Raw genomic sequence first — 25,848 nt, 5'->3', positions numbered from 1 at the left:
ATGCAATGTCTATTTGTGTATGTGAAGTTTTTTCTCTTACCCAGTTCACCCTATGGCCCACTCATTACCACTCTGATCCCTAAAGCAGACCTTTCAAACTCCAATGTCTATAGGGCCAGGCAAGTAATGGAAATGAAGGAAGCACCCCTGGATTAAGACATCAAGGAGTGGTGGAACACGTCTGGAAGGTGTGAGGAGGAACTCATGACATCTTCAGCTGACTGTTGCCATATGAGAAGAAAGATCCAATGATACCAGACCTTTTGACTTTTTCAAGAGGTGCTAGAAATTATGATTTTTCTGTGTAATTTCCCAAACACTATTAATGATGTAGGCCAAGCAAAATGTCTCTGTGGGTTGAATTTGACCTATGGGCAGCTAGTTTACAACCTCGGCTCTAAAGTTTTGGAGCAAAATAAATAGTATGTGCAGGTTTCCAGGATTAGAAGAGCAAGAAACTTGGAAAGCCAGCATGTAGACAGGGGCTGGACCAGGAGACATTGAAAAGGGGTTTAACTTTCAGAGGCAGAATGTCTAAAGGACTCAGACTTCAGAGTTGGACATACCTGCAATGGAAAAATTGGAGGAATTCTGACAAAGTTCTATTGCAAGGAAGCACAAATGAAAGAAAACTAGAATGTATAGGGGCCTGATCTGCTTTAAAAGAGGGGGTGGACATGATACACTCATACACACACAAGCTATTTCAACTCTCTGTGCCTTGATATCCTTATCATTAAAATAAAAATAGTAGAACCTACTTCATAGGGCTGTCATAAGGACCAAATAAGGAACTGTTCATATAATTGTCATTATCCCTTGCAAGTAATGCTTAATAAATGTTAGCTATTATTTATTATCATGAGGCACTGAGAGGTGAAGTGACTTACTTAAGATCACACGGCTATTAAGGTATACCGTGTAGCCAGTATGGATGTGTGTAGCCAGTATGATGGCTTTAGATCCTGCGCTCTATACCACCACGCTCTTCTGCCTCCCCTTACCTTGCTGGGATAGTTTCTTCAGCTGTACAATGAGGAAGTCAGATCAGATGATAACTAAAATCCCCTCTAGGGCTGACATTTTATTCTGCCAGCCAGCCCTCTAATCAACTTATTTCAGGGAAGGAGTGGGGCACACATGACCCACTCACACTCCTACAGACTACCAACCTAAAGTAGAGAGGTACAACTTAGGCTTGGGGTAGGCTCAAGAAACCATTTCAGCATGGAACAATCCATAGGTTAAGCCAGGAAGAAAAAAATCTTCCGTGTGAGGCCCCCTTATTGATCTATGAAGATTATATTTGTTTCTAGGACACCAGTAGGCCTCCTGAGTAGGCCCAGAATTCACTCATATGCCCAAGCTATTACAGGCTGAAAATTGCTTATAAGCCTGCTAAGGTACCACAGTAGGTTCTAAATCTAGAATCATTAGTACATTGAACAATTTTTTCCTCTTGGGGGCCAAAGGTATCTACAAGAACCTAGTAAAAACTCTCTCCCAATCCCTAGAAAAAACTGACATCCGTGCTCAGTCGAATACACAAACACACAATTTTACCTGCAATTTCAAGGGGTTCACAAATTTCCTAAAATATTTCTGTAGACTTTAAGTATCCCTTGGAACAGATCTACCTTGTTCCAGGGTTATCCTCCCAGGGGATTCAGAATTGCCCCAAGATCTAGATTGAGGTTTCTAGGTAGCCGTGTTCAGGAGACAAATCACCTATTGCAACTCAGCATAATCAATCCTGCATGGAAAAGACAAAGGGCCCCCTCTTCCTCTCCCACACCAGTTTATACTGAGAGAATTCCAACAGGAAAGATCTGTAATTTAATCCCCAAATGCCAACAGATGAAGAACAGGACCCCAAGAAGGTTTCATGCCCCTTGTCGGCTTCACTCCCATAGAACCACAAAGAACCTTAGAAGAGCTGAAGGAAACAGGTAAAAACATCCTAGTTCACTAAGCTCCTCCTTTCAGTCCAAGAAAGGAATCAGTCAGGATTATCAATTAACCTTATCAGATGACTTTTCTCCCATAGGGGCTTTGAAAACTACAGGTTACCAAAGAAACCATATAACCTCACCCATAATTAAAGACATCATCAAAACAGGAAGATAGGGCGCCTGGTGGCTCAGTGGGTTGAGCGAATGCCTTGGGCTCAGGTCATGGTCCCAGGGTCCCGGGATCGAGTCCCGAGTCCCGCGTCGGGCTCCCAGCTCAGCAGGGGGCCTGCTTCTCCCTCTGACCCTCTCCCCTCTCATGCTGTTTCTCCCTCGCTCGATCTCTAATAAATAAATAAAATCTTAAAAAAAAAAACCAAAAAACAGGAAGATAATATTTCCCCCACAAGACAGTATAAGTGTAGGCAAGGGTCTGGACAAATGTGTAGTCTCATGCATAGTTGGTAGGTTTGTAAATCAGTGTAGCCTTTTGTGGTGGCAAGACAATGTGACAATTTTTATCAAAAACATAAAAGCATACACCCTTTGATGCAATTTCCTACAGATATTTTTGCAAAGGTAGGCCAAGTGCTATGCAACCAAGCTCAGTATAGCACTGTTTATAATGCCCACTGGAAACAAGAAGTCCTGGCTATTGGATACACCATATAAATGGAATATCATGTAGCCATTAAAAGGATGTGCTAGAGGGGGCACCTGGCTGGCTCAGTCAGTGGGGCATATGACTCTTGATCTCAGGGTTTTGAGTTCAGGCCCCATGTGGGATGAAGAGATTACTCAAAAATGAAATCTTAAAAAAAAAGAAAAAAGAACATGCTAGATCTGTAAGTACTGATAGGAATAAAACTCCAATACATATTAATAAATAAATGGGGCGCCTGGGTGGCTCAGTTGGTTAGGCGACTGCCTTCGGCTCGGGTCATGGTCCTGGAGTCCCGGGATCGGGTCCCGCATTGGGCTCCCTGCTCGGCGGGGAGCCTGCTTCTCCCTCTGACCCTCCCCCCTCTCATGTACTCTTTTTCTCTCTCTCATTCTCAGTCTCTCAAAATAAATAAATAAACCTTTTAAAAAAAATAATTAAAAAAAGTAGTTGAAAATGGTGGGTATTAATCCATGGTTCCTTTAGCCTGAAGTTTTAAAGGATAGATGTACATGCTAGTATGTGCATTAAATTATGTTCCAATACATAAGAAACTATTCATTATAGTTACCTTTGGAGAGTGACTAGAGACCAAGAAGAAGAACCATACTGATGTACAAACATGTAAAAAATATAAGTAACATATAATCTGGAGATGAGATTTTTTTTTTTTTTCTTTCTTTTTTTTTTGGTTTGTTTCATTATACTTCTCTGGATATAAACCTTAAATCTGCATGGAGCACTGGGTGTTATATGCAAACAATGAAATCACGGAACATTACATCAAAAACTAATGATGTACTGTATGGAGACTAATATAATAAAAAATAAAATAAAATAAACCTTAAATCTAATAAATGTTACTTTAAAAATAAAACAATAGGGCACCAGGGCGGCTCAGTCGTTAAACGTCTGCCTTCGGCTCAGGTCATGATCCCAGGATCTTGGGATCGAGCCCCGCATTGGGCTCCCTGCTCCGCGGGAAGTCGGCTTCTCCCTCTCCCACTCCCCCTGCTTGTGTTCCCTCTCTCGCTATGTCTCTCCCTGTCAAATAAATAAAATCTTTAAAAATAATTAAATAAAAATAAAACAATCATCTCACTTAGATTTTTTTTTTTTTAAAGAAGCTATGTTTAGTGAGGAGATAAGTAGAAAGGGAAGGAAAGCCCAAATACAATACCCAGCAGGAAACTGCTGGGGGTAAATTAGGAGGAGAATTAAAACACTCACCCTCTCCTCTACTCTCAAGACACTGCTGACAGCATGCACTACTCAAGCTTTCCATTGGAAATGAGTAATAGCTCAGGGCTCCACTCCAGCCACTAGCTATTCACTACAATTTTAAGTATGGAAGGTAGTAGGTTGGGAGAAGGCTGGCATAGTTAGTCCAGTTCCTGCCCTTTGTAAAACGAATGAGGCAGAACAGCTGTTCTTAAAGAGTCTCGAGTGGCAGAGCATGTTAGAGCTGAACATTGGGAAACACAGGCAGGGAATGAGCCCCCTAAGCACACAGTACAAAGGCACAATAGGGACCCTGCCACTGTATACATTTCAGTAGGTTGGAAAAGCAAGGGCTGGGTGTATATGCACCAAAGGGCAGGAGAAATCTCTGCTGCCCTACAGAGCCTCAGGGGGCCCTGCTCAACAACAGGAGCACCCCTCTGGCCTATACAGATCTGCTGCAATAGTTCTAGATCCCTCTGACAGCCCCATGGAGAGAATTAGCTAGAACTAAAAATCACCAAGGAAGATAGCCTCTGTACCTAATTGCCCCTTTCATCTGAGACCCATGAAATAAATCATAACCTCGCTTACTTTCTATGATATACTTCTGCAATATTGCTTTACAAAGTAGGAAGTTACCTCCATGCAGAATATCCAGAACAGCCGACAATGCATGCAAGTCTTTTATAAAGCAAAGCTAGCTTTAAGTACAGGTGCCATAAAAAGTTGTCCCCCCACCATGGTATTTAGAGAACATGAAAAAGCCTCCTACTCAGCCCCATCCACACATTTCCTTTAATGATGCCTGAAATTCTCCCATTAGTGACTTGTACCATCAAAGATTGTCCTAAGTGTACTCTTTTAATAATGCAAACAGAAGGGAAAACATGTTAGGTCCCTAACACTGTATTTTTTTTTAAAGATTTTATTTATTTATTTGAGAGAGAGACAATGAGAGATGGAGAGCACAAGAGGGAAGAGGGTCAGAGGGAGAAGCAGACTCCCTGCCAAGCAGGGAGCCCGATGCGGGACTCGATCCCGGGACTCCAGGATCATGACCTGAGCCGAAAGCAGTCGCTTAACCAAATGAGTCACCCAGGCGCCCAGGTCCCTAACACTATAGTGCAGTGGCTCTTAACTTTTATTGTCTTAGCCACTGGTCTCTTTGAGAAACTGAAAAAAGCAAATAAACTCGCTTCATAGAAAAATGCACTTAGATGGGTACATAATATAATTTCCACACAATCTGGGGGATTCCCAGTTCTCCTGAAGCCACGCAGAAAACCCCTCCTGCCTGGAGTTAAGAATCAATGGTTCAGTGGCCACAAGTTTGACAAATTCTCCCCCTCCATCTCTTCCATCCCCCCTGCAAGAGCTCCCAGGCATCTGGGGAACCCTGGGTCTAAAGATAGAAGGCAGTACTGACGGGAGCCTCTCATCTATTTGCCTAGAATTGACTTATCTAGAGTCAGATTACAATTTATGACTCCCTCAGCAAGGAGTGTGGATTTTTCACACTGCCTGTCCCTTGGGGACAGGGCTCCCCTGGCTTCACAGGCACCAATATATGTTAGGAGATGGCCAATTGAGAGCAACAGCCAAACAGGTTCTCACAACCCTTGCTGGCTGATCACATTACCTGAGAGTTGAGGCAGGGGCAAGTTTTAACACCATATGAATAAAGGGGGCTCACCTCTGAGGTTTTCGAATATCCCAGAGTCCCACTCCTTCCTTTGAATTGGCTGTGGCCAATAACCTGGGCTCCACAGGGTTAAACATGACACTGTGAAAAGCTGATGGATAGTTTGCCAGGCAGAAGGGCTCTGTGAATAGAGAAATGACAATCAGCCCCATAGCTCATTCAGCGCCTCTGGGCCAGAGGCAGGCAAAGCAGGAATGTGACCCTGTAGAAACCATCCCTAGTAGCTGAAGCCCCAAAGCAGTGCATCATCCCATCAGTCAACCCTGCTCACAAGGACTAGCACACACTCTGTACACACCAAGTCTGAAAACAGCAACTCTAACACATATAAGCAAACTGGAAGCTATAATACTCAGAAACACTGAGTATTCTACCTCTTCAGATCCTGTGACAAAACGGAAATGGTCACAGGAACTAAGAAGGTAAGCTGTTTTACAGTAAGTAAGATTGAATTCCACATGAGCTGAAAAAATTCACAACCAATTACTGGTAGGATTATTGTACCTGAATCCAAATTTATTAGTTTTAGAAATTAGAAGTTTTAAAACTACACAAAGATTTAATGAAGACAAAGCAAAACAATGAGAAAATTGAAGGCAAGGAAAAACAACAGCACAGTCTTCCCTTCTCCTAAATTGCTCCTAAACTGAAGAGAAAATAGCCTCAGTCTAGAATTTTATGATTTCATTCCCCGAATTGGAATATTACCAAAAAAAAAAAAAAAAAAACGGGCACCTAACACTTGAACTCTTACATCCAGCCAGCTCCCAATCAACTTCACTTAGAAACCCTGCATCCCTCAGCCTATGTTAGCGGGCTCCAGGCAAGGAAGGAATCACTCTGCTACCCAGAAGGACATACTCTTGTGGAAAGTGTTTAGAAGCAACAGACAGAAAGCACACTCCCCAGTCTAGGATTTCCACGCGGGACACTGCACAGGCCTCTAGGCAGTCCAGACAGAGGAGGCTCTCACCTCCCCCAGCACATGGTGACTCAACCACAGCTGCTCCTTGCAGCTACCTTACCTGCCTAACCCCAAGAACAAGCTTTTCTTATAGCCTGAGTTTCTATGATGAGGCACAGGCCAGCACGTTAAATGCTCAGAATACAGAATAATAAAAAGATCCAGATCCTGTCAGACAAGACAGGCAGGAAAGTAATTCTGTGTACACGGGTATGATCGTGACAAAGCTGCACCAGAGGTGGGGGCCGGGAAGGCACTGAGGGTAATGCTGGAGAAAAGAGTCTTTGAACACAGGCAGAGTTACAGAGTAAACGCTCTATTCAGGAAACAAGGTGAAAAGATGCGTTTCCTGAAAAACTTCAGAGAAATTCAACAAAACAACTCTTCATTTTTACACTTCAGAAGCCCAAAGAGCACATCTGGAGGAGGAACTCACCTGGACAATCCCTCTTAAACAAAGCGTATCTGCCATCATTTTCAGTTTCTATACACATACCTAAAATTAGGACAGGAGCACAGAACGCCCCCGTTCTCCGTAAATAACCAAGAACTGTGCGTGTCAGCACCATACAGAGCTGACCCCTGGTAGCTACCCTCTACAATGAAGTACTGCATCTTCTATTCCTTGGGGCCGCTAAACACCATGGTACTGTGGTGTTTCCGACAAGTCCAGGGGTTTGTGGAGGGCTCACAAGCGGCTAGAGAAGGCCTGAGAAAGGTGCCTCACTTCTGGCTTAGGCGTAGGATGGGATGTCTAGAGACACACATCTATGCCCCACTGTGAGAGCTGCCTCTCCCTTTACATGTCTCCCACTCACATTAGTCACCCAGGTCATAAACGCCTCTGCAATGAGCCTGACATCAAACTCTCCAACACAGTCCAACAGCCCTTTGACCCTACCTCCATGGGGAGACTCCCGGATGTCCCAGATGAGAACCCGGCCATCATCTGAGGAGCTGGCAAAAATGTTGTCATTCACTGGGCTCACCGACAAGCCATATACCGCATCTTCATGAGCAAACACATCCAAGGTCTCACTGCTGAGAGAGAGAGAGCAGAAAGAGGCACACAGGCACACACATGCACACAAAGAGTGCAGAGTCCCAGCCCCAGAGTTCCTCACGTAGGACTCTCCCTCATTTCCAGTGCAAAGTCAATCGAGCAAAACCCAGAGGATATTGTATTTCCTTAAAAAGTAGGTACTCAACTTTCAGGTAAAAAATAAAAATTCTATTAGAAAAACTTTTTATAGATTTCATGGTGAGTTTGTTTTTTGCACTAAATGAGCACAGTTGAAAGTGACTTGATAGATGAGTTTAGTGTTTTCACTTCCTGCAGAATGTATCTGCTTCTGTAGATCTGGGGGTGGTGCCTGATTTCCAAAAACAAGGGAGCACTTCAAAGTAACCAGATCTGATTATCAGCAGGGGAAGAAGAGGGTCGATGTGGCTGTCTGGTATGTGAGCAAGAGCATGGCTCTAGAACCAGGTGGCCATGTTCAGATCCCAGCATCACCTGACCTTAAGTTACCTAACATCCCTAACACCTCAGCTTCCTCATCCACAATGAGACCAGAATAGTACTGCTTCATAAAATCATTGTGAGGGTGAAACTGATGAACACATGCAAAGCACTTAAAATAGTACCTGGCACACAAAGATTAGTTATTATTATGTTGTTGTTTCCTTCTCTTCCAACCTCTCCCTTTAAATTTTCACCTAAAAAGTGTGTAAGTTCATTCCAACTTTACAAATCCTTTTCTTTTTTTTTAAGCAAAACTTCATTTCAAAATTATTACAGAAATCTGTTTCAGAAAAGGACAGCGGGTTTCATGTTATTTCCTTCAAAAAACAACGACTACTTTGGTCTAAAGAGATATTTGCCTCTCTTCATATGAAAACCAGAGTCAGTCACCTTCACATACCAACAATCTATTTACCTTTCGACATCATGGAGGATAACTTGCTCATCATTTCCTGTAAGGGAGAAAAGTAGACATTTGATAATTCCTGCCAAGTGCTACCTGCTCATAGCATATGAAATCTTAAAGTTTTCAGAAAGCATATGAGCAAAGTCAATGTTAATATAAATTAGGAGTGTTAATTAGAAAAAGTTTTATAAAAATAATTTCAGAAGGATATAAAGAATTTTTGAAAGCCTAGTAGCAAACTAGATATAACATAAGTTTCCAAAATGAATTATTCGATGGAATATATATATAATATAAAAACAACAAAAACCTGTGGCCATTGAGAAAAAGAATAAAAAGAGTAAATGATCATGGGCGAATTAATTCATTCATCCAAGCTAGCTTTTTTTTTTTTTAAGCAAAACACTCAACTGTGAGACTCAGAATACAGATAATCTATGCCTCAGTTATTTTAACTATAAAATAGGGATAATAATTGTACCTACTTCGTAGGTCATTGAGAAGATAAGAGTACATTTGTAAAACCATTCAGATTAGGGCTGAGCACTTAGTAAGTCCCCAATAAATGTTTGCTACTAATCATATCCTTATCATCTCATAGCATTAAAATCTGATGATTTTGTGATTATAAGTGATGGGAAACTTTTTTCTCTTGCATTTTTCTTTATTCCATCAAAGAATCTAAAAATACATTCACAATATGTATAGTCCTGCTTTCAAAGGGTTTATGTAACCAAACATAAAAACCTGAATATGAAAAGACAAAAGTAAAAAAATTCCCACTCTACACTGAAAGCACAACCAACAGTCACTTAAAGAGAAAGTAATAGTAGCGGTAGAGATGTGGCCTGGGACATCTTAAACCCCTGGCTACAAACTCTATTGTGGGTGCGTAACAAGCAATTCAAACCCATACTAATGCCTTCTAGAAACAGGCACAGCGGAGGTGCTAGGGATACAAGAAGAGGAAGAAGATTCTGCCCGGCCCTCAAGGAACTCCCAGTTCATCTGCACCAACAACTAATAATGACAAAACGGGTTATCTTGTTGTAGCGAAATGCTCTATAATGGGGACACAGATAAAGGAGCAATTGTTTCCTTCAGGAGCAGGTTGAAAGTACATGGCAGAAAAGGAGAATGTTTTTATGGGGAAGAAGACATCTGAACAGAAACTCCAATAACTCAAAACTCTTACCAATGGAAGACTTAGGGGAACTGGTGGGGACTGGACAATTAATCATGACCCATGAAGGAACAGCAAGAGCAAACGATACGAGGACACCTGAGACAGCAAGTGGTTTAGTGGGCTAGGGTGCAAAATGCTGCGGAGGGAGATGAGGCTAGAGAGGCACACAGAGGTTCACGCTTTATCCTGTGGACACTGTGGGGCCAGAGGTTCACACAGGAAAACTTTATTTTTAAAAGAAAACTTGTGATAAATAAGGAGGAGGGTTAGAGACTGGTTGCAGAAATCACAAAGGCCACTGCAAAGATCAAAGATAAGGACCTGAACCAGGGCAGTGGGTATAGAAAGAGCGCAGAAACTAAAGGATGAACGAAGCTTTCAAGTCTGGTTGGTGAGTGACAAGATAGGTAAATGAAATAAAGGAAGGTTTGAGGATGACTTCAAGATTTCTGCTAGGCTGACCATGTGGAACTGCCATTCTTATAGTTAAACGTGCTTCAATATTAGCAGTTTCTTAAAGTTAAACCTAATAGCTTAAATCATTAGGTGGAATGCTGATAATAACTGAGAAAAATCCAGGGAACAGGAGGAGATATTTGTGCGGGGGAGAAGGACTAATAATTTTGGTTTTAGATCTGCTGCACTTAAGTTGCTTTTAGAACACATAGGAAGATATTCCATGGGAAAATCTGCAGTGCAGAAGAGACGTCAGGGCTAGAAATGTGGTGGTCAGAAAGGAGTCTGGCTGGTAGAAGACATCACCAAGAGGCCGGCTTGAGCATAAGCCATTCCAATTGTACCCTAACACAACATTTTTCAAACAGGAGCCATCCACGGATCAGGACATCAATTTGAATCACAACCTTTAAGATCTTTAAAAATGAAATAGAATTTTTTAAAAATCAGAATGTACCACACATAGTAATGTTAAGTACTATTTTAAATATGTGTGTGTTTCTGCATGCCGGATTGCAATGTAAAAAGTTTTCTACCGAAAAAGAAACGATGAGAGTGAAGGATCAAAAGAACAGAAGGAAGGAGGGGAGGAAGGACAGAGGAAGGAGGGGACGAAGGACAGAGGAAGGAGGGAAGGACAGAGGAAGGAGGGGACGAAGGACAGAGGAAGGAGGGAAGGACAGAGGAAGGAGGGGACGAAGGAGGGGAGGAAGGACAGAGGAAGGAGGGGAGGAAGGACAGAGGAAGGAGGGGAGGAAGGACAGAGGAAGGAGGGGAGGAAAGACAGAAGGAAGGAGGGAGGGAGGGAGGAACTGCTCTCATATACCTGTTCATATTTCTGCTGTAATGCAGAAAAGACAAGCTATGGAAAACCAGTAATTCTACAGCTCAGTGAAATAAAGGAAGAAAAACAAGGAGTTATTTTAGCACTCCTTTATCTAAAATCTCAGCCACAGTGAATTGCCCAAGGTAGAAATCTCCCTTCTTCTCACCTCCAGAGAATACTTTGGTGTTCCCACTGTTGAAAGCCAGGCAAAAAATGTTGGAATGGTGCTCTCCTTTCAGCTGTATGGGCTTGACTCTGGAGTGGATAGCTTGTTCCATGTGCCATAGCAGAACCCGGCGGTCATCTCCTCCTTGAGAGGGGAGTAAGAATCTAGGGTTAAGATGGCTGACACTTCAAGGCTGACACTCAGTTTTGCCAGCCTTGAATCCCATCCTTTCCAAAACTGCAACTCCCCAACACCGTACGATTCTGATGGTAAACCCAGGACTCTACCCCCTTAACCATCAGTAGACATGGTCTCTAAGCCACTCACTTTTCCCCAGGAAAACTTGAACAGACATATAGAAATGGAAAGGGATAAACACCGATATTGAAACCCTCAAAGCCACCCTATTCCTGACTTTCCAGATACTCTGTTGTTTAAACATTTCTTCACTTTGGGTGCCTGGGTGGCTCAGTCCATTAAGCGTCTGCCTTTGGCTCAGGGTCCTGGGATCAAGCCCTGCCCTGGGCTCCCTGCTCAGCAGAAAGCCTGCTTCTCTCTCTCCCTCTGCTGCTCCCCCTGTTGTGCTCTCTCTCTCTCTCCTCTCTCTCTGTCAAATAAATAAATAAAATTTTTTTAAATAAATATTTCTTTGCTTGCTACCTAAAATCCTTCTATAATACCCCCCTCACCATTTTTTGTCTAACAGAAGCTGAGTTGGGTTTCTAATGCTTGCAACCAAAGAACTCTATAGTAGTATTTCTAGCACACTAGATTTCTCTCCTTGAGGTGACCTCATTGACTAGGGAACAGCATGCAAATGACAACTAAGGAACTGCCTGCCACATCACCATCTACACAGGGCCTTGCTCTCCTGAAGCCCAGTCCAGCTCTTTCCTCTGCATAACTCACAACAGTCTGAATTAAATGAGCAGACCGTATATACCTATATATACCTAATGGCATTGTACTGCATGAGCCAGCTCCTAAAGAATGAGAGTATGTATATTCTATGTATTTTTTATATTTGCAGTTGTATTAAAAATGTCTGGAAGGAGGAATAACTTTTAATGTTAACAATGATTAACAGTGGTTACTATTTTCAGGGAATAGGATTAAAAGAGGGGGAAAGAACTTTTATTTGATATATTTGGCACTGGGGCGCCTCGGTGGCTCAGTCGTTAAGCGTCTGCCTTCGGCTCAGGTCATGATCCCGGCATCCTGGGATCGAGCCCCACATCAGGCTCCCTGCTCTGCGGGAAGCCTGCTTCTCCCTCTCCCGCTCCCCCTGCTTGTGTTCCCTCTCTCGCTATGTCTCTCTGTGTCAAATAAATAAAATCTTAAAAAAAAAACTGATATATTTGGCACTGATTTTTTTATAACACTGATTTTTTTATATTATTCTCCTAATAAAAATTTAAGTTACAAAAGGGGCAAAGGGGCGCCTGGGTGGCTCAGTCGTTAAGTGTCTGCCTTCGGCTCAGGTCATGATCCCAGTGTCCTGGGATTGAGCCCCGCATTGGGCTCCCAGCTCGGCCGGAAGCCTGCTTCTCCCTCTCCCACTCCCCCTGCTTGTGTTCCCTCTCTCGCTGTGTCTCTCTCTCTAATAAATAAATAATTTAAAAAAGGGGGGGCAAACACGAGCAGCAAACCACAGCAATCTCTATACCTCTTCTTCCCCTTGTCCATTCAACAGCCACAAATTATAGCACATCCATATGAGGGCATACCATGCAGCCATGAAATCAGTAAATCTCTAAGAACTAATTTGGAAAGATGCCCAAAGGTCTTTGTTAAGGGGAAATGTAAGGTGTAAAACAATATGTGTACCAAAATCCATTTTGTGTAAAACAAAATTTCAAAAAGCTCCATGACCAAAGGAACCTTGTCAATTTTGTATACTGCGGAGTCCCCAGCACCTAAATGAGTGCCCTCAAAGAGCAGACTTTGAATTAACATGTTCATATTTGCATATCTATGCTTATATTTGCCTATCTATATGGTTATAAAAGAAACTGTTTATAGTGGACACCACCTCCAGGTTAGAGTTGGGAAACTTTTTTTACTGTGGTAAAATACATATAACATGAAATTTACCATTCTAACCATTTTTAAGTATACAATTCAGTGGCATTCAGTATATTTGCACTGTCGTGCAACCATCACCACCATCCATCCCCAGAATCTTTACATCATCCCAAACTGAAACTCCGTACCCAATAAACAACAACTTCTCCCATCCCCAGTAACCACCACTCTACTTTCTGCCTAAATGAATTTAACTGTTCTACGTAACTCATATAAGTGGAACCATACAATAGTTGTCTTTTTTATTCACTTCACATATCATCATCAAAGATCATCCATATTGTAGCATGTTATCAGAATTCCATTCTTTCTTGAGGCTAAATAATATTCCACTATACACACACACCATATTTTGTTTATCCATTTATCAACTGATGGACACCTGGGTTGTTTCCACCTTTGGGCTATTGTGAATAATGTTGCTAACAACATGGATGTACAAGTATCTGTTCAAGTCCCTGCTTTTAATTCTTTTGGGTTTATACTACTGGGAAACTTTTATATTTTAATTTTTACTTTATACCTTCCTATAGTACTTTCCATAAACATATTTCCTTTTGTAATAATAAAAAAAAAATCAAAGAAGATAGAGCGACTAAGTCAAACTTATTCTCCCTCCCCTAGAAAGAAGTTGCCTTTGCTTCTTCAGTTTCTTCTTTCTTTCATTGTAGGTCAAAATCAAGTTCTATGTTCTCCTCCCCCTTCATTGTCTATGAAGCTGAACCCTTAAGTGTGGTCTAGTGTTCTGTGTTTATGATTTGCTTATTTCAACTATGAGTTCTCTGGCCTGGGATGGTTATCTAAATTCTGTATCTTGGGGCGCCTCGCTGGTTTAGTCAGTGGAGCACGCAACTCTTGATTTCAGGGTTGTGAGTTCAGGCCCCATGTTGGGTGTAGAGATTACTTAAAAATAAAATCTTAAGAAAAATTCTATATCTCTTTTAAGTTAAAGTCATAAAAATAAAGGTGTGGGTTTTTGTTGTTTTATTTTAATGAATAAGGACACAAAGGAATTTTTTAACCTATTAATAGATTTATACAGGCAGTGGGTACTTTAGTTCTGCATAGTTCTACTCTTACTGTTTTTCCCTCACACTGAGGCCGCAAGTCAGGGACCTATCATGGCTTTTGCTACTGTGTATCCTATATTACAGAAATATTTCTCTGTACCCATGTCTCTATCAAAAGCGTAAAATTAAAAAAAAAAAAGGCCCACGTTTCTTCTACTTACTCATGTTTCTAATCTAATCTCTCTGAGCCTGAGTTTCATCAAATATAAAATGGGGATCATAACAGTTCTACCCTCATGAGTTTTATAGATTATAAAGCCAAGTACAAGGGTTAGTAACTTACCATGGTCACACACAGTAAGTAATGTGGCTGAGCTAAGATTCAAAAGCAAGCAGTTAATACTCTATCGCCTCCATTCTTAACCACTATTCTAGGTTGCCTGCCTTACAGAACCAAAAATAAACCATAAATGACAAAGCAGTTCATCTAATGGACAATTGAAGGGATTCCCCACCTTGGTAACATAACTCAAAAATGTGTAGGTTAGAATAAAACAAGGGAGCCTAGGAATAAAAATAGAAGCTGAGTAAACTGAGAGACCAGGAACAGGGAGGGACCAGGAAAAGACTGCCTGAATAATTGAAAGATTCTAGCAATACACAAAACTTACAATGGCTTGGTATCCAAAATATATAAAGAATTCCTACAAATCAATTTTTAAAACCATTAGGAAAAAAGGCAAATATGACAATTCACAGAAGAGGAAATCCGAATAGCCACAAATATTACAGGGGATCTCAACCTCTAAATTAATCAGGGGAATGCATGTTATAATTTAAATACATTCTTACAAAGTGGCACAAAGAAATGTACAAGAATGTTCACTGCAACACTGTTTATAATAGCAAAAAGCAAACAAAGCTATAGACAACATAAATATTCACAAATATATAAATTAACAGTTCCACTGGAATACTAATACAAATTAAAACTAAACCAGAGAGAACACCATACAGCAGTTAAAATGAACCAGAAATATGTGTAACAACATGAATAAATCTTGAAAACCTAATGGTAAGTAATAAAGTTTCAGAAGGATATGTAAAAACCATTAAGTATATATTTTTAAATATACAAAGTAATAACATATATTGTTTGTAGATAAGCACATCTAGTAATGTTTATCTTCGATTAACTTCGATTGTATCTGTAAAGTTTTGTTTCTTTAAAAAAAGACTACAAGCAAATTTAACAAATTGTCAACATTTTGTCAAATCCAATTACTTTTTTGCTTTTTAATTAATTTTTTAAATTTCAGTAGATTTAACATACAGTATTATATTAGTTTCAGGTGTACAATATAGTGATTCAACAATTCTATACATTATTCAGTGCTCATCTCTCTTTTATGTTTTATGATATCAAGGAAATATTGTTACGTCTCTCTTATTTTAAGTAGGCTCTGGACTCAACTTAGGGCTTGATTTCACAATCCTAAGACCAAGAGTCACAGGCTCTATTAGCTGAGCCAGCTAGGTGCCCCAGTATTGTTATGTCTCTTAAGTATAATAATGGCATTGTGGTGCTGTTAAAAGGAAAAAAAAAGTGCTTATCAATGAGGGATGCATACTGAAATAGGTGAAATAGTATGTCTGGAATTCCCTTTAAAATATTCCAGAAAAAGGGGGTGCCTGGGTGGCTCAGTCGTTAAGTGTCCGCCTTTGGCTCAGGTCATGATCCTGAGGTCCTGGGATCGAGCCCCGCATCAGGCTGCCTGCTCGGCGGGAAGCCTGCTTCCCCCACTCCCAGTGCTTGTGTTCCTGCTCTCGCTATCTCTCTCTCTGTCAAATAAATAAATAAATCTTTAAAAAAAATAAAGAAAAAAAAAGGTAGGGGGAATAGGTAATCAATAAAATGTTGGTAATTATTATAGATGGGTATACTATACTTCTGTGAATGTTTGAACATTTCCATAAAACATTTTGGATTTTTAGAATGTTCATGATAGAGGGGTGCCTGGCTGGCTCAGTCAGAAGAGCATGTGACTCTTGATCGGGGTTGTGAGTTTGAGCCCCACATTGGATGTAGAGATTACTTAAATAAAACTCTTTAAAAAATGTTCTTGACAGAAAAAGAAAAATGAAAACAAGGCTCCCCAGGATGGGCTGGGATACTCATGGCAAGAAATATAGAACTGATGGCACTTCTATTTATTCACTCAGACCTATGCCAGGTAGCACAACCTCTCCTGAATTGAAGCAGCTTAAAAAAAAAAAAGTTTAATAAAAAAGAAAATATTATCTACACGTATGCACTTAAAGACATAACCATTCTCAGCTAAGGGTCTTCCCCCATCATCCAGACAGCATTATCTTTAGTGTTCACTGTAGACATTCATAGGATGATTTAATTTTGCCAAATAATGCTTAGTAATTTAAAATACATGGTTATTTGTAGAATGCCTCGGGATCATTTAAAATGATGTGTCCTTAGTATCTAACATGATGATGACAGCCCAAGCCCATAGGAGACTGGAATCACTGAGGCAGAAATTAGGCAATGGCAGGGCCTGCTTCTTCTACTTTGCCCTCGAGGTTAGTGTCAGAAGATGTAAGGTGCACCCCCCCATACACACACACACTCACACACACATTTCCTTAGGCAAGGTATTAAGAGTTCTGTGCAAAGACAACACTTTTCAACCATGTGTTGGCAAAAACCACAGTGGGTGCAAACTAGGTCATCACCTGAAATTGCTGAGCTGCTTTTAAGCCAGTAGAGGGAGCATAACAGCTGTGGCCAAATCTGACCCCACAAAGCAAAGAAGGGCTGGTGAAACAAGGATAAATCAATTCAGAACCTCAAAAAAACTGGATAGTTCTCTCTCTCTGTGAATCATCTAGTCAAATTCAAAAGAGCAGAGATGTATTGTATGTCTCCATGCAGCGAGATTGTCGGACCTACAACTAGTCCAAGTGAAGAGTTTGATCCTTTAAGCCGGCTCTGCAGGCCTGTCAGTTGGATGCGTCCATGGGGTTGGCCCCAGTCTCTCTAGGGCTCCTCTGGGGCAGCACAGGGACCTCATAGGAAAGAAGGCCTTTCTGCTTGGCACCAGGACCATACAAGGAACAAGCAGAGGACAAGGCTTGTAAGCCTGGTTTCCTCATGAACGATTGATTGCTCAAGCTTTAATTCATCTGAGACCTCCAAAGGAACATAGTTACTCTGATGCTGGTCATTTTGGGTTGATTTAATTCTGCACTAAACTCACCAACTCATCCCAAAATGTACTATAATCACACTGTGGCAGCAGTATTGTAGTTACAAAAAAAACTTTATATTTAAAAGAGTACTCTTAGGGCACCTGGGTGGCTCAGTCTGTTAAATGTCACCCTTCAGCTCAGGTCATGATCCCAGGGTCCTGAGATCAAGCCCCGTGTTGGGCTCCCTGCTCAGTGGAGAGCCTGCTTCTCCCTCACCCTCTGCCTGCCTCTCTGCCTACTTGTGCTATCTCCCTGTCAAATAAATAAATAAAATCTTTTAAATAAATAAATAAGTACTCTTTCAGGGTGCCTGGGTGGCTCAGTCAGTTTAAGCATCTGACTCTATCTCAGCTCAGATCTTGATCTCAGGGTCATGAGTTCGAGCCCTGTGTTGAGTTCTACACTGGCATGGAGCCTACTTTAAAAAAAATAAATAAAAAAGAATACTCTTTTCAAAGACTCCTGAGCTATAATATAAGCAAAAACTATACAAGCCCTCATAGCATACTGTAACAAAAGTAATTATTTAAAATTCTTCTTATTTTATAGCCCAGAAAAGCTGAGGCCCAGAAGGAAAAGAATTTGTTTTGGGCTTCCTCAGAAATTCAGCCAAACAAGAGGACGGGACTGAGAGAGCATTCCGAAACTCAGGACCAAATACACCTTCAGCACATTGTTTGAAGAGCAAGAGACAAAACCATTTAAAAGTCCATCGGTAGAAGTCGGGTTAAAATTACTGTTCAGTGAAATAAGCCAAACACAAAAGGACAAATACTGTATGATTCCACTTATATGAGGCATCTAGAAGTAGTCAAATTCATAGTGACATAAAGTAGATGGTGACTGCGAGGAGGGGCAATGGAGAGTTGTTGTTTAATGGGAAAAGAGTTTCAGTTTTGCAAGATGAAAAAGTCCTGGAAATGAATGGTGATGATGGTTGCATAACAATGTGAATGTACTTTATGCAACTGAACTGTATAGTTAAAAATAGTAAAAATGGTAAATTTTATATTTATGTTATGTATATTGTATATATATGTTATGTATATTTTACCACAATAAAAATGCAAAAAAGCTTATTGTTCATGTATGTACCATGTATTATGATACCAGGAAAAAAAAAGCATGAGGCACTTCTGTCTGTACTGACATGGAATAATCACAAAAACAAAAAAGCATTAAAAAAAGTTTTCTTCTTTTTTTCTACTTTCTTTTTAAAAATGGCAGAATGGGATTAGATCCAGGATTTTGGGTCCTACCAAAGGTGGTACTATAGAAGGCTACATGAAGTACAAGCTTTTGAAGAAAAGTGCCTAGATATCCTTGGGGTGAGTTATTCTACTTCTCGAACCTCAGTTTTATGATTCTAAGATGAAGAAAATACCAACTATCTTGCAGGGTTGTTGCGTGTATTGAGATACTACATGTAAAAACACTTACCCAGTGCATCATATATTAGGTATACATACCCCTCAAAATGTTCTAGTTTCTTGTACATATCATTCAGGAATTTGTCCTAATGTTTCCAACTCGTTTTAGGTAGCATAAGAGTATAAATAGCATGATACATTTTTTTAAGATTTTATTTTTAAGTAATCTCTACACCCAATATGGGGCTTGAACTCACAACCCCGAGATCAAGAGTCACATGCTCTACTGAGTCAGTCAGCACTCTGATACATTTTAATAAAAAAATACACAAATTCGTACATGGAAGGGTACAATCAAAATGTCTAACAGAGGTTACCTCTTGGGAATAGCAATTTTAGTTAATACCCTTTTATATTTTAGGGACGGACTCCTGGGTGGCTCAGTCGTTAAATGTCTGCCTTGGGCTCAGGTCATGATCTCAGGGTCCTGGGATGGAGTCCTGCATCGGGCTCCTTGCTCAGCAGGGAGTCTGCTTCTCCCTCTCCCTCTGCCACACCCCCTGCTCATGCTCTCTCTCTCAAATGAATATATAAAATCTTTTTTTAAAAAATACCCTTTCATATTGCTGCAGTTGTTTGGTTTTTTTTTTTTTTTTTTTAACTTACAAAGACTAAAGGAAAATTATTCAGCCTGGCTTAAATCTTTTTAGCCTATTTACTTCTTCTTTGCAGTGTATATAATCACCACTTTGTGAAGCCAAACTTTTTGTGTGGCCCATACCTCTCCTGAGTTCTAAGAGGCAGCATGAAGATATAGAGGCAGAGCCTGTGGGCCACACAGCCAGCCACTTCAGTGAATAGGAAATAAAGTCTATTTTGCTATTTTCCCAAAGATGAAAATAACTAGCATTATTATTAGTACAGAAATTCATTCACATACATCTTTGCTTGTGAGGTAAGGATTATATAAACCCTTTTTCCAGATGAGGATCAGAGAGACATAATGACTTGCTAATAACCCAAGGAGCTAGGCCTGGGGCCTAAAACCAAGTTGTATCCCTCTTACCAAAGTGGGGAGGCCAAAACACTCCTTAGAATTTTAAGTGACTCTGCCCTACCGCATTACACAGGAAAGAAAAGCATTTTCCATTTTGTCTCCAATTTATTTTTCCTAGACATGCCTAACATTTTGCTGGGGTTTTTTCTTAAGTCATTTTCAAGTGTAGAGCTTTGTGGCATTAAATACATTCACATTTTCACATTGTTATGCAACTATCACCACAACCCATCTCCAAAATTTTTCATCTTCACAAAATGAAATTCTGCACCCACTAAATAATAAATCTCCATTCCTGCCTCCCCCTGTCCTTGGCAAGCATGATTCTAACTCTAGAGACCCTATTTCTGTCTCTATGAGTTCAACTACTCTAAGTACTTCATATAAAGGGACTCATACAAAATTTGTCTATGATTAGCTTATTTCATCACAATGTCTTCAAGGTTCATCCATATTGTGGCATGTGACAGAATATCCTTTTTAAGGCTGAATAATATTTTTTCTTCCCCCAAAGATTTTATTTATTTGACAGAGACACAGCGAGAGAGGGAACACAAGCAGGCAGAGTGGGAGAGGGAGAAGCAGGCTTACCGTGGAGCAGGGAGCCCGATGCGGGGCACGAGGTCAAAAGCAGCTGCTTAACAACCGAGCCACCCAGGCGCCCCAAGGCTGAATAATATTCTACTTTATGTATATGCCACATTTTGTTTGTCCATTCATGCTCCCACCCTTTGGCTATAGTGAGTAATGCTATTATGAACATGAGTGTACAAATTATCTGCTCAATTCCCTGTCTTCAATTCTTTGGGGTTTATACCCAGAAATGAAATTCCTGGATTATATGGTAATTCTGTTTACTTTTCTGAGGAACTGCCATACTGTCTTCCACAGTGGCTGTGCCATCTTACATTCCCACCAACAGTGCACTTGAGACTTGCAATTTCTCCACATCCTCACCAACACCTGTTATTTTGTTTGTTTTGTCTTGTTTTTAAGTAACAGCTATCCTAATGGGCTTGAAATGTTTGTGGGTTTTTTTTTTAAGCTTTTATTTATTTGACAGAGAGAGAGCGAGAGCGAGAGCAGGAACACAAGCAGGGGAGTGGAAGAGGGAGAAGCGGGCTTCCTGCCGAGCAAGGAGCCCGATCTGGGACTCGATCCCAGGACCCCAGGATCATGACCTGAACCGAAGGCAGACACTTAATGACTGAGCCACCCAGGCGTCCCTGGGCTTGAAATGTTTGCTGGCCTTTTTGACCTTCAAATAATAGACCAAAATGACTCTCAAGTCCTTACTGATTATCTTGAAGCACATCATGCAATCTATTATTTTTCTTATTTTATTTTACATTTACCTACTCTGAAAGTCAGTACTTATCAGGGGCACCTGGGCGGCTCAGTCGGTTAAGTGTCGGACTCTCGGTTTCGGCTCAGGTCATTATCTCGGGGGTCATAAGACTGAGCCTTGGTTAGGCTCTGCTGGGTGTGGAGCCTGCTTGAGATTCTCTCTCTTCCTCTCCCTCTGCCCCTCCCCTCCCATGCGCTCACTCTCAAAAAAAAAAGTCAGTAGTCACTCTTCAGCTCACTCACTCCACCCAATGAGCTGCCTACAGTTTATCCTTACTGGTTTGGTGTTTCACCACCTGAATGAAATGATGTCATATATAAATTTGAGATATTTATATGCATACTCTCCTCAAATCGCTTACAAAACATTAAGAGCACTAATCTCCATTTACCCAAGCCTGCCACTTCTGTAATCAGACCTATTTTAGAGGTAGATGTAGCGTGAGGCAGCACAGCATTCAAAAACCACAGGTTTAGAATTCAAGTGCATCGGTTCAACTCTCAATGTTGATACCACTTACTAGCTGAGTGCCTTCAGGCAGGTTACTTAACCTCTCTCAATTGTATCCTCTCATCTGCAAAATTGAGAAAATAACTCTGTTTTATAGTATTATGTTAGGATTAATGAGATAGATCTGTGTGGAGGGCTTGGCCTATTGCCTGATACATAGTATGAGCTACAGAAATGTTAGCCAATTATATGCTGTTTGAACTCCAAAAACAGCTAACTTAGCTAAATTTACTCTGGGCCAGGGGCTATCCTAAGGGTTTTACATTTAGTGGCTCTTCTAATCCTTTTAACAATCTTATGAAGTAGGTATTGTTGCTATCCTTATTATCCAGATAAAACTACAGAAAAGCTAAATATCCTCAAGGTACACGGCAATCAAGAGTAGGAGTTGGGACCTGAATCCCAGCTCCTTACCATGATACAGTTCAGCCTCTCGAATACAACAGGGGCCAGGCCACAAAGCAAATGAGTGAAACCTGTCAAAGCAAAAGGCCGACTGGAGAAGAGACAACCCTTTTAAAAGAACAAGCCGCTACTCAGCTCCAGCCAGTTACTGCCACAGAGAAACGCAGCCTCAAGGTTGCCTGATCTTTGAATTTTTCAAGAAAAGCCAGCAACCTAAGCGGAAGGCTTTTTTCTTAAAGTTTTTATTTATTTAGAGCAAGAGAGAGAGTGTGTGCACATGTGTGCGTACAGGGGTGAGGAGGGGCAGAGGGTGAGAGGGAGAGAAAATCTCAAGCGTGACTCCCCTACTCATGACCCTGAGATCATGACCTGAGCCTAAACCAAGAGCCGGTTGTTTAACTGACTGCACCACCCAGGAGCTCCTACAGACGAAAGGATTTTAATGTAACATACTGAAAACTTCTCTGATAATGGTTTCAGATTCTACATTGCAACTAATCTTTAAGAAACTTCCACTTGTCGAGTTTTGATATAATCTCAAAGAATATGCACGGTTATCTGATAAGGCATTAAAATACTCTTCCCTTTTCTAATTATATACCTGTGTAAGGCTGAATTTTCTTCATCTTTGTCAGCTAAACCAATTATTTCACAACAGATTAAATGCAAATGCCTTCGTAATGTCTATTACGACACTGAAGAGTTGGAAGAGGTAATGTTACTTCTCTATTTTTTATTTTGGAAAATAGTTACTTTTTGTTAAGACATTATGTTAATATAAGGTTTATTATTTCTATTCTTAAATGAATTTTTTAAGCTTTATCAGTTTTAAATTCTAATACAATAAAAACCGATAAAAATGACCTACATAAACTGAAGTTCTTTGAGGTCTTCAATGACTTTTAAGAGGTCCTGAGACCAAAGAGTCTAAGAATTTTTTATTTAAGACAGTGGTTCTCAGGGCTCCTGGGTGGTTCAGTCGTTAAGCGTCTGCCTTCAGCTCAGGTCATGATCCCAGGGTTCTGGGATCTAGCCCCGCATTGGGCTCCCTGCTCAGCGGGAAGCCTGCTTCTCCCTCTCCCACTCCCCCTGCCTGTGTTCCCTCTCTCGCTGTGTCTCTGTCAAATAAATAAATAAAATCTTAATAAAATCTTAAAAAAAAAAAAAAAAAAGACAGTGGTTCTCACCCAGAGTGATCTCCTGCCTGGACCATTTGGCAGTATCTAGAGACATTTTTGGTCATCACAACAGGGAAGGTGCTACTGGCATATACTGGTTAGAGGCCATGGATGCTGCTAAACATGCTACAATGCACAGGAGAGCTCCTCATAACAAAGAATTACCCAGCCCCAAATGTCAATACTGTTGAGGTTGAGAAACCCTGCTTTTGAGAAATAGTCAATGGCATACCAAAAAAATGTTAATATTAAGAAAACAGCTACGGACGCCTGGGTGGCTCAGTTGGTTAAGCGACTGCCTTCGGCTCAGGTCATGATCCTGGAGTCCCGGGATCAAGTCCCACATCGGGCTCCCTGCTCAGCGGGGGGTCTGCTTCTCCCTCTGACCCTCTTCCCTCTCAGGCTCTCTGTCTCTCATTCTCTCTCTCACAAATAAATAAATAAAATCTTTTAAAAAAAATAAGAAAACAGCTACAAAACAGCAGAGATGACCTAATTCCAATTTCTTAAATTTTTTAAAAAAGATTTATTTGAGAGAGAGAGAGGGAGAGAGCGAGAGAACACAGCAGGAGGAGGGGCCGAGGGAGAGAATCTCAAGCAGACTCCCCAATGAGCAAGAAGCCTGACCTGGGGCTCCATCCCAGACCCTGAGATCATGATCTGAGCTGAAATCAAGAGGCAGACACTTAACTGATGGAGCCACCCAGGCACCCCCCAATTTTATTTTTAAACTATGTACACATGCATACAAAAAAAGGCTAAAATATGTCCCACGTGTCAAAAATGGTCATCCTGAGTACGTGGTATACTTCCTTTCTTTAAATATCTATTTTCTGAATTTCCTATAATTAATACATGATCTTTTTAAAAACTTATGAATAAGTAGGAAGCCTGTCTGCTAAGTGTCCTATTCTATTGACTTGCATGATTCAACAGGAAATTCTCAATAGTAAAGTATGGAATTAGTGAAATGTCAAAGAACAAAAGCTCTTCAAATAGAGCTAAGGGAACACTAAAAACAGATTCTTGGTTCTCAACAACAGTAAGGATTTACAAGGAAATTATTAAGATAGTATGATGCACTGTAAGATACTCCCAGACCACAGATCATGTCCAGTCTCACCTCTGCCATACAGAACGAACCTGGACAATATGCTCTCGTGATTATATCACAGGCACTCTCTTCATTTATTGAGTAGTTTCTGATTTTTTTGTTTTTTAAATAAGAACACTGCCTGCCTGACTTTTGTAAATTCCTTGCATAAGCAACATTAACAACATAACAAAGCTTTCTTTTCTCTTCTTGAGAAATTCTAAGAAGGTTGAACCAATGCAGGCCCAATGCTTTAGTTCTTTTAGGAAGGCACACAATACCCACCCACAAGCAGATATAAACAGAGATGTCAACCCTGAGACTCAAGGGCTGCTTGAAGCTGGTTGCCAAACATGTAAATTTCAGTTGTTTCTTGCCAGTATGTGGAAGGCAAAAACACATGCTTCAGTCATCTATGGCAGCTAGTGATATCTGTATAAACCATCAAACTTGGTTAAGACACCGATAAAAAGGGATGCCTGGGTGGCTCTGTCACCTTCAGCTCAGGTCCTGATCCCAGGGTCCTGGAATTGCGTCCTACATCAGGCTCCTTGCTCAACGGGGAGCCTGCTTCTCCCTCTGCCCTGCCGCTCCCCCTGCTTGTGCTCTCTCTCTCTCTCTCTGACAAATGAATAAAATCTTTAAAAAAAAAAATACCTATTAAAAAAATACACACAACAATCCTCAGAGGTTCCAATTATTCATTTGGCCTTAAGTAGTAACACAAAAGATACAATTGAAATTTAGATACAAGACTTGAATGGAAATTCAGAATGAGCGAAGTTGTGTAACAAGATTTTGACAGGCATCTAGGTTTGCAGAAAATTCCTCCTCCTGAGTAATGTTCTTGGAAGGAAACAGACTTTCCAAAGTAAGGGAAGTATAGTCAGACTAAGAATTAAAACTGGAGACAGCCAGAGTGACAGTCTGCCTCCAACCTGGAAAATCGCTACTGACTCATCTCTAAAATAATGGGCACTGCCAACTTAATCAAAACCACCATGTTCAGGGACAATGAAACTGCAGATAGAATGTAGTAGCAGAGGGGTGCCTGAGTGGCTCAGTCAGTTAAGTGTCTGACTCTTGATTTCAGCTCAGGTCATGATCTCAGGGTCTTGGGATTAAGCCCTGCGTTGGGTGGGCTCTGCACTCAGGAGGGAGTCAGCTTGAGGATTCTCTCTCTCCCTCTCTCTCTGCCTGCTCATGCATACAAACTCTAAAATAAATCTAAAAAAATAAATAAGGAAAGAATGTAGGGCAGAGGAAGCCAATGAAACTTTAACACTTTACTTGAGAGTAAAGTCCTTTAGAAACACAGAATCTCATGACTTTCCCTATTGAGAGACCAGATCAGAAGACCCCTGAGATTCAGATTTTAATCCTGACTGTACTACTTACTAGTTGTAAACTACTGAGCAAATCACTTTACTTCTTTGTTCCTCTGCGTCCCTATATGTAAAATT

At 40.8% G+C, this 25,848-nt stretch overlaps 1 protein-coding gene across 4 annotated transcripts in view; it reads right to left on the bottom strand.

The window, feature by feature from the left end:
• The window catches only part of DCAF5 (DDB1 and CUL4 associated factor 5), a 98,052-nt gene that overhangs the window by 61,300 nt on the left and 10,904 nt on the right, over nt 1-25,848 (bottom strand). For 2 of the 4 annotated variants that reach the window (XM_027570776.2, XM_027570778.2), the window contains exons 2-5: nt 11,066-11,209; nt 8,441-8,477; nt 7,402-7,541; nt 5,528-5,657 (exon numbers count right to left, since the gene is read on the bottom strand). In XM_027570776.2, the coding sequence (XP_027426577.1) occupies nt 5,528-5,657; nt 7,402-7,541; nt 8,441-8,477; nt 11,066-11,209 (451 nt within the window). The remainder of the gene's footprint in view (nt 1-5,527; nt 5,658-7,401; nt 7,542-8,440; nt 8,478-11,065; nt 11,210-25,848) is intronic. The other 2 variants (XM_027570777.2, XM_027570779.2) reach the window with 2 other exon arrangements.

This window comes from Zalophus californianus, chromosome 6, assembly GCF_009762305.2.
Source record: "Zalophus californianus isolate mZalCal1 chromosome 6, mZalCal1.pri.v2, whole genome shotgun sequence".
Lineage (NCBI taxonomy): Eukaryota > Metazoa > Chordata > Mammalia > Carnivora > Otariidae > Zalophus > Zalophus californianus.
This window is presented reverse-complemented; position numbering and strand designations above follow the sequence as displayed.